Here is a 16,150-nt window from a genome sequence, read left to right as displayed (position 1 = left end):
AAAAAACTTTAAAATAAAGTGTTGAAAAACATGTCCTATTTTTGAACGATTTTTTGCTTTGTGGTCAAGATGCAAAAAGACAACAAATTTAAAGACAATTTCATTCATTTTAAAGATTTTGTATACCCTCCACCATAGGATGGGGGTATATTAACTTTGTCATTCCGTTTGTAACACATCGAAATATTGCTCTAAGACCCCATAAAGTATATATATTCTGCGTCGTGGTGAAATTCTGAGTCGATCTCAGCATGTCCGTCCGTCCATCTGTTGAAATCACGCTAACTTCCGAACGAATGGTATTAATATATGACCTCAAACACCCATGAAAAATTGGTAGAAATCGGTCCATAATTATATATAGGCCCCATATAAACCGATCCCCAGATTTGACCTCCGGAGCCCCTTGAAAGAGCAAACTTCATCCGATTCGGTTAAAATTTGGTACGTGATGTTAGTATATGGTATCCAGCAACCATGCAGGAATTGGTTCATATCAGTTCATAATTATATATAGCCCCCATATAAACCGATCCCCAGACTTGACCTCTGGTGCCTTTTGGAGAAACAAAATTCATCCGATCTGGTTGAAATTTAGTACGTGGTGGTAGTATATGATATTTAACAACCATACCAAAAGTGGTCCATATCAGTCCATAATCATATATAGCCCCCATATAAACCGATCCCAAAATTTAGTTTTGGAGCCTCTTGGAGGAGCAAATTTCTTCCGAGTCAGTTTAAATTTGGTACATTGTGCTAGTATATGGCCGTTAACAACCATGCCTAACTAGGTCCATATCGGTTATATATATCCCTCAGATAAATCGAGCCCCAAACACACAAAAATTGGTCCATGTCAAGTCCATAATTCTATATAGCCCCCATATAAGCGATCCCCATATTTCAATTCTGGCTCTCTACGTACCGTGCAAAAGTCCATGTCGATACGTAATTATTTGTAGACTTACCTACACATAACTTTTTTGTCTAATATATACCACGTATGGAATAACTCACAATTTAGAAAACGATGTTAAGAAATTTTAAAAACTTTATATTTGAGAAATGCGTCTTCTAATGCTAAGCTAAATTTGCATTCTTATTTTAAGGACATGAAATCTTTGGCCTCACGACAATATTTTTTTAGTGTATTGAAAGCTGGGGGCTAATCACGGCATTCGATATCGAATTCATAATCGTATCGAAAAAATTGTCGATACGATTAAAAGTTTGGATCACGGCATTCGATCGAAATTTGATGCAATTTCTCAAGCGTTGCCAACAGCAAAAAACGAAGCAGAGCAAAATGAAATGACAAAACTAAGTTAGCGTCACAAAATAGAATGTAGAAAAAAAAACACGTTTTTGGAGGTTTCAAAGTAAAAAGTAAATTGTATTGCATTATATCTTATGGACCCATATCTCTTTTTACATTCCTCCAAATTCCTTCCTAATTGGAGGATGAGATGAATATAAAATAATTCGGCGACAAATAAGGAATAAAAGTTCACATTGTTATTGGTGTAAGTACATGGGTTTGAAATGGTGTGCACTGTTAGAAAGTCACCTTTTGTAGGCTCAATGGACGATTTCGGCTGACGAAGGAGGCGTTCAAATGGAAAATAATATTTGGTGGCATGTCAACGTCAATTTTATCACTTTACAATTGTCTGCCGTCTTAAAACTTTTTGCGAGTGGGAGCCTTCATAATTCACTATTCTTACAAGGTGGTCCAGAAGCGTTATGTCGTCACGGAATGGTACGGTATTTGGTCGATCACAATCTCTTGAATATCGATCTAGCATGTGCGCTTTATATATGGTTCTTTGCCAAGCTAGAATGCTCGCTGCGAACACTACTATGACCAATTTGTGTTTAACTTTTATTGGAATTGCATTGGTCCTAAATATTAAAAATATGTTCATTATATGTAAATTTACTACAAACTAGCAACAATTCGAACTAAAACTAATATATTTACTATTCCTATATGGCGAAAACAATGTAAAAAACATGTGAAAAATGTTTTACGATTGCAATTTACCAATCGAAAAAATTGTCGATCAAAAAAACTCGATATCGACTCCCGTGATCCGAAAAATTTAGATTTCGATCAAAAGTTCTCGATATCGAATGCCGTGATTAGCCCCCTGTATCGTGATTATAACAGACATCCAGCCAGACAGACAGACATCGTTATATCGTCTTAGAATTTCTCCCAGATCAAGAATATATATACTATATATAGTCGGAAACCGATATTTCGATGTGTTACAAACGGAATGGCAAACTTTTGAGTAACATTGGATAATTGGTTAAAAATAAGGTTATTACACCCTCAAAAAATCGCTTATGTAACATATACTGCCAAACACATTCTGCTTCAAGCATTTATATTTTCAGGATTGTTCCAAACAAAATATTGTTTGTATTGTTCAAACATATTATTCATATATTTTATTTATTTCATAAAGAGTCAAATCGCAAAAACAACACAATTGACTTAATTTATAATAATAAATAGTATACAAAATAGAATAATAAAACGAATCACAGACTACTCTATAGTCTTGATTAATTGATATTACAAAAATAATAGAAATTAATAGTAAGACAATGATATAAAAATATAGTACAATAATCACTATATTAGCTATTCAACATTGCCTAGCATATAGTGTAAAAATGAGAATTATAAAATTGTTTAAATGAATATAACATTAACAATCAAACAAAAAAACGGAAAAAACTATACTGAGAAATTTCTAACAAACGTATATAATATAGAAAATAATTAAAGAATTATATCAACTAGTGTATTGCTACTGTTTTTTTATTATGTTGCTTCATTATTTTATTTTATTATGTTGCACCTTGGGCTTATCATGTTGCACTTTTAATGAAATTTTCTTTATGTGTATATATTTTTAAGGTGCCAATTGTTTACTTCCAGTTTTTACTTAGGTTAGGTTAGGTTATAGAGGATGACACCAAGTACGGAAAAATGGTGTCCACTTAGACCATGTTGGTCCATTGTGATTTCATTTCATTTATTTGATTTGGATTTTCAGTACAACAAGTCTAATGTCGGGCGGGGCCGACTATATTATACCCTGCACCACTTTGTAGATCTAAATTTTCGATACCATATCACATCCGTCAAATGTGTTGGGTGCTATATATAAAGGTTTGTCCCAAATACATACATTTAAATATCACTCGATCTGGACAGAATTTTGATAGACTTCTACAAAATCTATAGGCTCAAAATTTAAGTCGGCTAATGCACTAGGGTGGAACATAATGTTAGTAACAAAATATGGGAAACATTTAAATTTGAAGCAATTTTAAGGAAACTTCGCAAAAGTTTATTTATGATTTATCGCTCAATATATATGAATTAGAAGTTTAGGAAAATTAGAGTCATTTTTAAAACTTTTCGACTAAGCAGTGGCGATTTTACAAGGAAAATATTGGTATTTTGACCATTTTTGTCGAAATCGGAAAAACATATATATGGGAGCTATATCTAAATCTGAACCGATTTCAACTAAATTTGGCACGCATAGCAACAATGCTAATTATACTCCCTGTGCAAAATTTCAACTAAATCGAAGTTAAAAATTGGCCTCTGTGGTCATATGAGTGTAAATCGGGCGAACGATATATATGGGAGCTATATCTAAATTTGAACCGATTTCAACTAAATTTGGCACACTTGACTGAACTACTAATCGTACTCCTAGTGCAAAATTTCAACCAAATTGGTGTAAAACTCTGGCTTCTGGGACCGTATTAGTCCATATCGGGCGAAAGATATATATGGGAGCTATATCTAAATCTGAACCGATTTCTTGCAAAATCAATAGGGTTCTATTCTGAGTCAAAACACATACTTGTGCCAAATTTGAAGTCGATTGGACTAAAACTGCGACATAGACTTTGATTACAAAAATGTGTTCACGGACAGACGGACATGGCTCTATCGACTCAAGAGCCTACCCTGAGCATTTTTGAATAAAGACACCATGTGTCTATCTCGTCTCCTTCACAAAATTTTCTATAGAAATAAAATTTTAACAAATCTGAGCGTCGGTCTATATGGGGGCAATACGTAACATATATATACTTTATGGGGTCTTAGATCAATATTTCGATGTGTTACAAACGGAATGACAAAGTTAATATAAAAGTTAAGTAAAAAGTAAAAAGTTATGTCTCAAACATATGTTTTAACATATTAACATATATGTCGCAAACATGCTATACTAGTTTAAGAGCATTATATGCTTGCACTTAAAAATAATGTGGTAAAAATTTCAATTCCACACATATAATTTCAGCCCGTTTAGGGCTAAATTTTTGAAAATCGGGCGATGCATATATATGGGAGCTCTTTGGATGATGTTTTGAAGGTTTGGTTATGTTATTAGGTTTCGTTGTGATGATTAGGTTGTGCAAAATTTGAGACAGATCGGTTAATAGATAAGGCTATTGTATATGGGAGCTATATCTAAATTTGATCCCAGTTTTTTCAAATTCATTAGTGTTCGTACTTGTGCCACAAAAACACCTTTAGGGAAAACTTCTCACTGAAAGAAGAGGTTTTTCTGCGGAAAGAAAATTCCCGGTAAAGCCGAAACACCCTAATGTAAATAAATTTCGGAATGACAATGCAAACTTTTAACAAACACGTACGAATTCATCCCTAAAAATAAATTACCGGCTTGTGTTTATTCCAGAAACTCAATCCTGAATAGCCAAAGTACGATCTACGATCATAACATACAACAACTGTACCACGCAATGCTGATAAAAAGCTTTGGGAGCTTTGCAAATGAGTGTGAAAAGATGAAACAAAAGGTTCAAAGAGACTGTTTTCATGGTCAAATAACATAAGACGTGTTTTATGTGTAAAAACAACAATCATAACGTATAGGAGGAATCTGCAAGATTTTAATATCTAATTCGAAATTTAAAATTTCAACTACTGCTATAATATTTAGTATATAGCTTAGTTTAAAATGTAATTTACAATAACAAGGAGTGTATGCTCGAAAAATTATTCTCTCATCCAAAAATTTTAATTTTAAGCAAATGAAATGTTAATCACGCCCATAGAAAAAAATCATGAACTGCGTGCACATTTCAAAATGATTCGTTGAAAATTAAATTATTGTAATTTCACATATACAGTAATCCCTCTAGTTACGTCGTGGTTGGTTCCGCAATTTGACGACGTTAATCGAAACGACGTAAACCGAATTAAAACTTGCTCATACACTCATACGTCCATTTAATTATGTATCTATGTGCATGTACATAATCAAAACCTTTAACAAAAAAACCAAAAAAAATAACAATTCATTATTCAAAAATATCTGGGTTTAAAAATTAAGTTCATAAACAAATGAAAACCCGTTACGTTGTATACATATGTTATAAAATAATAAAAAACATCGCCACTTCGACAATTGTGTTATATATGTATGCAATTACAACCAAAATTTGACGAACTTTCGGTAAGAATTTCAGAAATAAATGTTTTGATGTCATAATCGTTGGTACTTATTTCACTTATGGAAGCCGTTTTTGATAATGTTGGCAAAAAAATCGACGACGTAAATCGAATACGACGTAAATCGAATACGACGTAAATCGAAGTTGGATGTAACAAAAAATTTGACGACGAAAATCGAAACAACGTAAACCTAGGCGACGTAAATCGAGGGATTGCTATATTCCAAAATTAAATTTAAATTCAATTTGCAATTCAATCACGTGGTTTGGTTTTTAAGTTGATAATGCGTCAATCACGAAATTGATCAAATACCAATTGGAAAACAATTTTAATTTTCACCACTGTGGTATCACAATGGATTGAAAAGTCGAAGTAAGCTTGAAATATCGGGCTGCCACTATACCTAACCTACACCGACATCTGTTAATTTTTTAAATGATTTGTCTGATATATCACTAAATTGAATCCATTATTAAAAAAGAAGAAACCGCTAATTCGGGTGGGTAATATGGCCAAATTAGTGAAAATATGTAAGAACTATATCTAAATCGGAATAAGATGTGTTAACACATCTAAATTTGAAATTTGAATAAGATCAATTGAATAAGGATATTATGGTTACATTTCCGAATTGATTTGGACATTGTTCTAACTTTGAATAAGGTCGGTTAAAAATTAAGGATTTTATGGACTAATTTCGGCTAAACGGGCGATACATATATAGACCTACCTTACGTCTGCAATATAGACTTTAAATTGGTGTCTATAAATAGGCTCAATATGACTACATTTGTCGAAATCGGGCGATACATATATATATAGGGCTATATCTAAATTTGATCCTATTTTTACAAATTCAATAGAGTACGACCTTGGACCAAAAAAACACCCTGTACCAAATTTCATGGGTTAATAATTGTGAACGGAATCTTGGAACAACTATTACATGGACAGACGGACGGACACTAAGAACTATATCGGTTCAAGAGGTTATTCTAAACCGATCGGTATGTATTCCATGCGGTATAAACCCAAGATTTCTGGTAGGCACATTTTCTTGCAGATCATTGTAAAAAGGTAAAATTTTAAAGTAAATATAAAATTCATTACAATGTTCATCGGATAGTTCCCAACAATATTTTCATCTAATCTGTCAACAATCAGTCAATCGATAATTTTAATAAAACACTGCTAATCTAAATTAATTTGCACACTCTTGTTCTCTCTTCTCTCTTTCTGTGGTCCTCTCTTTGAAGTACTCTTATCTAATATACGAAATAGTCGATCATACTTCCCAACAGTGTTGCCAGTATTTGGGATTTTTTCTTCAGGAATGGGTATTATTTTTTGATTTTGGGACTTGGGTATGGGTATGACTTTATGGGGAATTTTTTGATATTTGAGGATTTTTCGAAATCTGTATAGATTGAATGAATGAATGAAGGAATCTTCTTTATTGATAAATTCTTTTCTGTATAGTAAAGCTGGTTTATAACAATATAGCATTGCTAATATTGCTAATAGCGCTTCCATATTAAACCCAATTTTATTACGTTGATCTAATGCCAGTTTCTGCTTTCCTATCCAAAAAAGTACAGAAGAAATTTTTTTCAAATCAAATCATAACAATAGAGATAACATAAATTGAAATGTTCGTCTATTTCATGAATAGGTAAATCAACCCTTTTTTCATGAAAAGAAGGCAAAAACGTATTGGGGATTCATGTGAGATATTTATATTTAAATTGGGGATTTTTGCGGTCGAAAGCACTCAATTTGGGGACAAGAGTCAGAAAAATACTGGCAACACTGCTTCCCAAACCAAAATGTTTGTGCATGTATAAGAAATTACTTAATTCACACACATCGATGGATTTGTGAAACTTTTCGGTATCGATATTAATCTCTGCTACACAAGACACCATCAGTAAGCAACAGCTAGTTAAGGAGTGCGGTTAAAGTTTGTTTTTTTGCGGAACGGTGTGCGGGTTAATCGTGCATAAAATTCGAACATAACGACGCCAAAATTAAAGGTTTTTCTGTGAAATAAGCGCCATGGGGGTAATGGTCAGAATTCTAATTGCCGCTGTTTGCTTGGGAACAGCAGCCTTGTTTCAAAATTACCGGCTATTGAAGCAACATATACCACCACCCAAACTGGATTTAAATGAGTATTGGGGGCCCGGCAATGGAGCCGATTATAAAGAAGATACCGCTGTGAAAGCATTCGATATTTCCACCAATCCTGAGGTAAGATCGCCTTAAAAGCATATACCAGATGAAATTGATCGATTTTATCTCTCGTCCGTTTTCGATCTTCAACTGTCAAAAAGATAATTTGTCTTCCATCAAAGGGTGAAATTCCACCATAATTTCGGCAGCTAATATAAATGTGAAAGTACATAAAATAGAATACTAAAATTTAAACATTTTGTTTTGCTTTCTTTTCGACGATGAAGAGAAGATGAAAAATTAATGATAATGAGAAAATTATTGCAGTGAATGTAGGTTGCAAAAATCGGAAATAATAAATTTGGGTATTTGCATATGATGACCATAGTTGCTTTTAAAATAGACCTTCCTCTTTAACTCAAAATTATAGGTAAATTAGTGGCACTAATGGAAAAGAGGTGTTGACAATGGGACTTTTGATTCATATGGAGTTCCCCGAATATTTTACACAATTTCTTTGCATATAGCAGAAAATAGCTCAAAACACCTACACTGAAGGAAGATTTTTCTTTTCTGAAAGACAAAATTTTAGAGAATCGAAGCTTTATTTTGACGCCAAAAAAATCTTTAAAGCAAATAAAAAATATTAGACAATTATTGTGTATAAATTACATAAATTCGGGTTTATTTGCTCTTAAGGAAAATGCTTTAAAACAAAAGAGAATTTCGTTCCTAAGGAAAGTATTGTTTCTTTCGGTGTATAGTATGAAGACCGACCAGAGGACGCCCGGTGGCATGAGTAATTGTAAACTGGCAATTACAAACAACTATACTCAAGTTATGGCGCGATTGCACTGGGCAAATATTCTATATCTGTTGTGCACTGAAAGAAGACTTTTCTTTTCCGTGGAACGAAGTTTTAGACAAGCCAACAAGATTTTATTTTGAAGCTAAAATTTTTCCTTAAAAAAAAATAGAGATAATCGTTGAATCGATTGTCATAAATTTGGGTTTATTTGGGAGGAAACTATTTTTTTTTTTTTGGGTGTCTGTAAAAGAAAACCTCAATTGTCATTATGATGAAGACAGTTTTACTCCAATAGAGAAATTATCCAAGACACGAACCACTACCATAAATATACTTCAAAGTTTTCGAATTTAATTTTTATATCTTCCATTACAGGATGGGTGTATAATAATGTTGTCAATCAGGCGTAAAATTGGCATATATAGTTGTTATTGATATAAGACGGATGAGCAAATGGGTTTTATCGAATCGGATATCTCTGCTTGAACCTCCTGAGACCGAAAATTTCATTATATGATCACTAACTATCATTATCCGAGGAGGAAATTTCATCCATTCAGTTTCTTCAGATAACCACGCCAAAATTATTCCATACTGAGATATAGCCCCCTTATAAACCGATCCTCAGTTTTGAATTCTTGTGCTTCCTGTAGGTTACGTTAGGTTAGGTATAGTGGCAGCCCGATATTTCAGACTCACTTAAACTATTCAGTCCATTGTGATACCACAGTGGTGAACTTCCTGTAGTAGCTAATTTCATTCGAACCGCTTAAAATTCCGTGTACGGTATCTGTATATGACCCGTAAATATCATGCAAATTGACCATACCCCTTCATAATTATATATTGGCCTCGCTGTAAAAACCGATCAATAGCTAATGGCAGAGAAAACTAGATCACCTTTTCAACATAAACTAACCTAGACTCCTTGCCATCGAATCTGCTACCGCAACCCAAATAATTCCATTCTGGATGACGATCTGGCCGAACTTTCGGCAGTACATATTTACTTGTTTCGATCTACAATTATCCCCTATTCTGATTTAGGAAAAACGCAACTTTTCCATTCCTCCAATCACTAGTATTCTCTTCAGAAATTTTCTTGTATACGATCCTTGAAATTCATTACTTCTATTCTGTTTTTGAGATTTTCTTCTAAAGAGCAGGGGTTTTCTCACTTTCACAGTATTCTTGTATATTTTTTTTGTCGAATATTTTTTTTTTTGACCATGTTATCTTGGGCATTGTTGATAGATTATAATTATAATCGAAGGCCAGATTGAAGCTTGTTTCGTAAACAATAGTATACAAGTAATTAAGTTCTTCTTTTTTTGCAATTAAAAAAATATTACATTGACATCAATTGTTAAATTCGTAATGATATTGCAACTCAAATGTTCAACCAGAATTATACATGCAAGTAACAAGTCTGCATACACCTTTCTGTACCATAGAAGTGTATGCCACTTTGCGGCATTCTGAGAGGCTGTGGTTTGTATGGTGAAACGCAACAAGCAATCAGCTAAAACAAACTTGATCTGCAGCATTTTTGTTACCGTCTTGTACACGGAAGAAAAAGACTGGTTTGTTTGACCGTAAAAATTATATGTTTTGAACTCAAATTTTTTAACAAATTATTTTTAAGTGCATAACATGTTTGCGACATATATGTTAATATGTTAGAACATATTATGTTTGGGACATAACATAATTGTAAATTAATTTAGTAATAGCCTGTAAACATATATGTGTTTAGAAACATAGACTTACACCCAGAGAAGGAATATGACCATCTCAACCATGTTTCGAGAGCAAAATGTTATTTTTGGACGGAGAACATGTAACATGTTTGCGGTAGCCATGTTATTTTCTCAAAAAGCATATGTCTGATTTCGGCAACCATGTATATGTGCCGAGAAAAGAAAATTTTTGGACAAAAATGTTCCATGGTCACCGTCCAAAAATAACATTTTGCTCTTAAAACGTGTTTGGGGTGATCATATTCCTTCTCTGCGTGTAGAGAGTAAGCTGTATGTAAAAGAATGGAATTAACCAATTGGCGTCTTAAAAATATATACACACAAAGAAAATTTCATTAAATTTTTTTCTACCGGTGTATGCTTAAGATGAAACATAATATGTTTGAACAACACAAATAATATTTTGTTTGGACCATTCCTCGTTCATGTGCCAGGCACATACCAAAATGAAAGCCAGCAAATTTTTCCGCAACATAATATGTTTCCCAAGTAGAGCATAATTTACTCTCATTTGATTCTCTCACTGTGTTATGTTGGAGTCTTTTGTTATTTATTTCTATTTTTCTCTATTCTGTCTCGCTCTCTCTCTCTCTCTGACGTTTCAAACATATATATGCTTATTTATAATTTTGAATTGAAATTTGGCCCTCTAATTTTCATGCGAAAATTGGTTCATACACAGCAAAAAACCTTCTGAATTTTCAACAACTTTGTAAGGGAGGTCAAAGTCAATCAGCGCTTACCTCTACGAGGAATTCACTGATGAATATATAAGAAAATGCGCTTTTTCCTTGTATGAAATTCAGCGCTTTCAGAAGAAGTTCATTTACATGAGGAAATCATTGCATCTTTAGTGCGCTTAAGAATACGCATAATAAATTCGAATATTGGAACCATTATAGCGCTAAAGTACTACCAGATAGCGGTAATATATTGCGTTTAACAATTATGAATTGAACTTTCATTTGTAACAGCGTTCCTTTTTTATATTTATACTAGCTGGACCCGGTCCGCGTTCAATATTGTTCGTTCGTTAGAACAATATTGTTCGTTCGTTAGAAGTCGTGATAAAAAACCGCATACTCTAGTGCTACGAAATTGCGCTAATTTAAGGACTGCCATATTTAAACTAATTTTTGTCGGGCGTTCAACAAAAAAAAAACTATTAAGAGCGTCGCCCGCTATAAACGAAGAAGTTGCTTACACCTTTAGAAGAAGTAGCGCTAAATACTGCGATTACAACTTTGCGCAGAAAAGTAGTGCCTACAGTAGAGACACTATAATTTCTGTAAATTTGTCCAATAAAACTAAGTTAAATTTAGCGATAGTTTAACTACACTGAAAAAAATATTTACGTGATATTAAAGATTACGCAACCTAAATTGTAGGATGCGAAATTTACCAAATATTTAAGACAAATTTCTTTAAAATAATGAAATTTTAATTAAAATTAAGTTTATAATCTTTGCTTCAAAAAATAGTTTTCATTAAATGTAGGGCACAAATTTTGTAAACTTGCGTCGCTCCGTTAAAGTCCCATGTCTTTGAACTAAGGCTAATTTTCCTTAAAGTAAAGAAACGCATTTTTTTCTTTAAAGACATTGTCCTTAAATTAACTGCAAATGATTTTGTCCAATAAAAATAAGTTCAATTTAGTGATAGTTTGTCCTGTTGTACTTTTTAACTGCAGTTCACGAAATTACACCCTCTCATAGAAGAAAAACGAACTAAAAGTAAAGAACAAAATCATTGGCGCCAAATAATGACTATTTTAACCATACAGTAGTTCATTCTTACTATTTTAGGGAATCGTACGAAAAATTTATTTTGCTTTAGTTCATATTGAACTTATGTGTACGGCCATTGAATTGAATAAAATTTAACTACTAGCAAATGATTTTGTCCAATAAAACTAAGTTAAATTTAGCGATAGTTTAACTACACTGAAAAAAAATATTTACGTGATATTAAAGATTACGCAACCTAAATTGTAGGATGCGAAATTTTCAAAATATGTAAGACAAATTTCTTTAAAATAATGAAATTTTAATTAAAATTAAGTTTATAATCTTTGCTTCAAAAATTGTTTTCATTAAATTTAGGGCACAAATTTTGTAAACTTGCGTCCCTCCGTTAAAGTCCCATGTCTTTGAACTAAGGCTAATTTTCCTTAAAGTAAAGAAACGCATTTTTTTCTTTAAAGACATTGTCCTTAAATTAACTGAAATGTTGAAACTATAGATTTAAGATAAAAACCCTTCAAATATAGGCTAAGGCTTATTTTGAGGATTTAGCGTCTTTGGTTTAAATTTTTTTTTGGAATTAAGAAAACATTTTTTTCTTTGAAGTAGCCGTTATAATTTGGATTTTTAAACTGGCATTTGTTTGTATGTGAGTACCTTTATTAATAAACCGCGAAAAGAGAATGAAATTTTGATTAACGAGATCTGTATTCTAATTTTAATTTTATTGGTCCTGGAGTTAAAGCCAGATAGGTCGCTAAAAACTTTCTTTATTTCAAAGAAGCCACATCTTTGGCTCGAAATCAATACCAAAATCCTTAGGGGAAGGTCAAAATCTTTGGATCCAAGTAAATTTTTTTTTTGAGTGTACGGATTTTTTTTCTGTGTACCACAACCCAAGTAACTCGATTGTGGATGACAGTCTTCAGAAGAACTATGTGCGCAATCAATGGTGGGGGTATATAAGATTATTATTTGCTATTTCATTAATTATTTTAGAAGTAAAAATATTGTCCCAAAAAAAATATACGCTTTTATTCTCATTAAAGAAAATATAATAGTATAAAGTATAATTTTTGAAAAACATCACTCCCAAACCTCCCCATGCTCACACAAAAAGGTCAGTCACCATCAAGATTTAACCCTTGCTCTGGCCCCATTTCACTGCTTACACATTTAATTATTTTTTGTTTCGTATATTTTTTTAGCTTTAATAGCTAATTGATTAAAGAAAGAGCTAGGGTTAAGTGAAGTTTTATATAGATTTTAATCAGATTTTTATATACACAAATGCTTATTAAAATTTTTTAATTAAATTAAATTTGAAAGTAATGCGCTTTACAGACTATCAGTTATTCCGGACGGAATGTCGGTGTTTGTAAAGAATCTTACAGTGTGTCGGATCGATACGACTTGTCGGCGATGACTAAATGATCGGTAAATGTGTTATCGATCCCATAAACATGCAGCAGTATCGATTATGCCTTCGGACTTAACTTATAATGTGCACAATATATGGGATATGATCGGCACGAGCACTGTCGTCCGGAATAACTGATAGTCTGTAAAGCGCATAAGAGATTTTTTATATTATAAATGCAACTAGAACAAGTTTATTTTACATTTTTCTGGAACTTAATTACTAACGTTGATGTTGGTTCGTGAAGGATAGCAATTGGCAACTTTGTGATTGTAAGTTCTTTGGAAATGTGTCGTTCGTGAGTACAAAAATCTCTAAATTATAATAAAAAAATGAAATTAATTATATAAACCAACCTGGCGATTTGGTCAAGGATCATCCTTCATCAACCAGATTGCAGGAAAAGAATGAGTTGTATCAAACCAAAACTTAGATGGAAATATGGTATATTTTCTAATACTTCTAGATCACAGTGTTTGATACTGTTGTTCTCCAAATTTTAACGACAGAGTAAACCCTACATGACACTAAAGCCAATTTAATTATCTTTATTTTTGGTATTATTATATTATTATTTTTTGGGTACGGGACGGACATATATGTCCCATTTCGTATTTCCGTTGTAAAATCTACATTTATTAACCAAATTTCAAAAAATTAGATTCTATCGACGCAGAATATAAAGGGTGATACGGTCAAAATTTGGCCAAGAGAAAACGCGTGTAAATCGGTGAAATCGTTTATTTAAAAAATCAAATTAAATTTCTTTTTCAAGTTCAATTAGTATAAAATTCAGGAAAAATATTCAGTTAGGCTTTCGCTTTTCCAAATCCGAATTGCCGGGCCTCATGCTTGACACCTGCCATCAGATTTGTTACAGCCACCTTGCCCACCTTCTTCGCCGCAGAAAGCCAGTTTGCCTTGAACTGCTGCTCGTCCTTAGCAGTTTTTTTGGTCTTCTTTAGGTTCCGCTTGACAATAGCCCAGTATTTCTCAATTGGGCGGAGCTCTGGCGTGTTGGGACGGTTCTTGTCCTTGGGAACCACCTGCACGTTGTTGGCGGCGTACCACTCCATGGCCTTTTTACCGTAATGGCAAGATGCCAAATCCGGCCAAAACAGTACGGAACAACCGTGTTTCTTCAGGAAAGGCAGCAGACGTTTATTCAAACACTCTTTCACGTAAATTTCTTGGTTGACAGTCCCGGAAGCTATGAAAATGCTGCTTTTCAAGCCACAGGTACAGATGGCTTGCCAAACCAGATATTTCTTTGCGAACTTTGATAGTTTTATGTGCTTGAAAATATCTGCTACCTTTCCCCTTCCTTTTGCCGTATAAAACTCCTGTCCCGGAAGCTGCTTGTAGTCGGCTTTGATGTAGGTTTCGTCGTCCATTACCACGCAGTCAAACTTCGTCAGCATCGTCGTGTATAGCCTCCGGGATCGCGCTTTGGCCGTCGTATTTTGTTTATCATCGCGATTTGGAGTCACTACCTTATTGTAAGTCGATAGTCCGGCTCGTTTTTTGGCTCGATGCACGGTTGTAGACGATACCCCAGCTTATTTGCGGCATCTCGGAGAGAGAGGTTAGGATTTCGCTTGAAACTACCGGCAACTCTCTTTGTCGTCTCAGCGGCTTCCGGTTTTCGATTTCCCCCGATCCAGACTTCCTGGCTGTCGACAAACGTTCCCCAAACACTTTAATTACATTTGTAACGGTTGATTTGGCAAGTTTTAGCGATTTTGCCAGCTTTGCGTGCGAGTAGCTCGTATTTTCGCGATGCGCGAGCAAAATTTTGATACGCTGCTCTTCTTGCTTGGACGGCATTTTGACAACTGAAGAATGAATTCCAAAATCAAAATAGGAGCAACATTCTACACACACACACCTTCAAAATGAGGGGTGTTCGTTCAGGTTTTTTAAATGCAAAATTGAAAGAAATACGTCAAGTTTATATTGACCAAATTTTGACCGTATCACCCTTTATGTAGCTATAAAGTTGTAAATTTAAATTGAAAGATTTGTGCGTACTTTGTGTGGGAAAAAATCTGGATTTTTTTCTGACTTGTACAAAGTTTCAAATCGATAGCTTGTTTCGTTCGGAAGCTACCGTAACTTTAGCAGACGGACATCGACTAGATCGACTCAGAATTTTACCACGACCCAGAATATATAAACTTAACGGGGTCTGAGACCATTATTTTGATGTGTTAACTAGCCGAATGACAAAGTTAGTATACCCCCATCCTATAGTGGAGGGTATACAGAAATACTCACATGTCAGTTAGAAAAATAACCTCAATTTTCTTTGAGGTTAAAGCCTAATGGAGCAATATAAAAATGGCCGTAAATTTATCCCCGAAAATTGCAATAACAACTGCGCCAAGTAATATGAGTTGAGAGCTATATAAGTTGAGCCATCAAATGTCTGTGTTGTTTGGGTTTAGGTAGATTTCGAGAGGTTTTTTTCTCAATGTTTATGCATTTTTTAATTCATTAACTTTAACAGTAAACTTTTTGTTTTGTTTTGTTTTTATTCACATATCGTTTGTTACGTTACCATTAATTATTAAAGCGGGCCAATGAACTTAAACTCAGTCGGGCTAGATGGCGGTTGACTTACATTTAGTTTCTTAAACTACGGATATGCATCTATTTGCTTCTCCAATATTCCACGAATTGCGATATATTATGTGTATAGTCAATAAGTTAATGAATTATTAT

General features: G+C 33.6%; 1 protein-coding gene and 1 long non-coding RNA gene across 2 annotated transcripts in view; both read left to right on the top strand.

Moving 5' to 3' along the window:
• The first annotated feature begins 1,173 nt into the window (after positions 1 to 1,173).
• Positions 1,174 to 2,145, top strand: LOC142237737 (uncharacterized). Its single transcript, XR_012722563.1, has 2 exons — positions 1,174 to 1,526; positions 1,580 to 2,145. It is a non-coding gene; the product is annotated as an uncharacterized LOC142237737 (long non-coding RNA).
• Positions 2,146 to 7,441: 5,296 nt separating this feature from the next.
• The window catches only part of Jheh2 (Juvenile hormone epoxide hydrolase 2), a 33,536-nt gene continuing 24,827 nt past the window's right edge, over positions 7,442 to 16,150 (top strand). The window contains exon 1 of the mRNA XM_075309133.1: positions 7,442 to 7,774. Within this exon, the coding sequence (XP_075165248.1) occupies positions 7,580 to 7,774 (195 nt within the window). The 5' untranslated portion in view covers positions 7,442 to 7,579. The remainder of the gene's footprint in view (positions 7,775 to 16,150) is intronic.

Source organism: Haematobia irritans, chromosome 5, assembly GCF_050003625.1.
Source record: "Haematobia irritans isolate KBUSLIRL chromosome 5, ASM5000362v1, whole genome shotgun sequence".
NCBI lineage: Eukaryota > Metazoa > Arthropoda > Insecta > Diptera > Muscidae > Haematobia > Haematobia irritans.
This window is presented reverse-complemented; position numbering and strand designations above follow the sequence as displayed.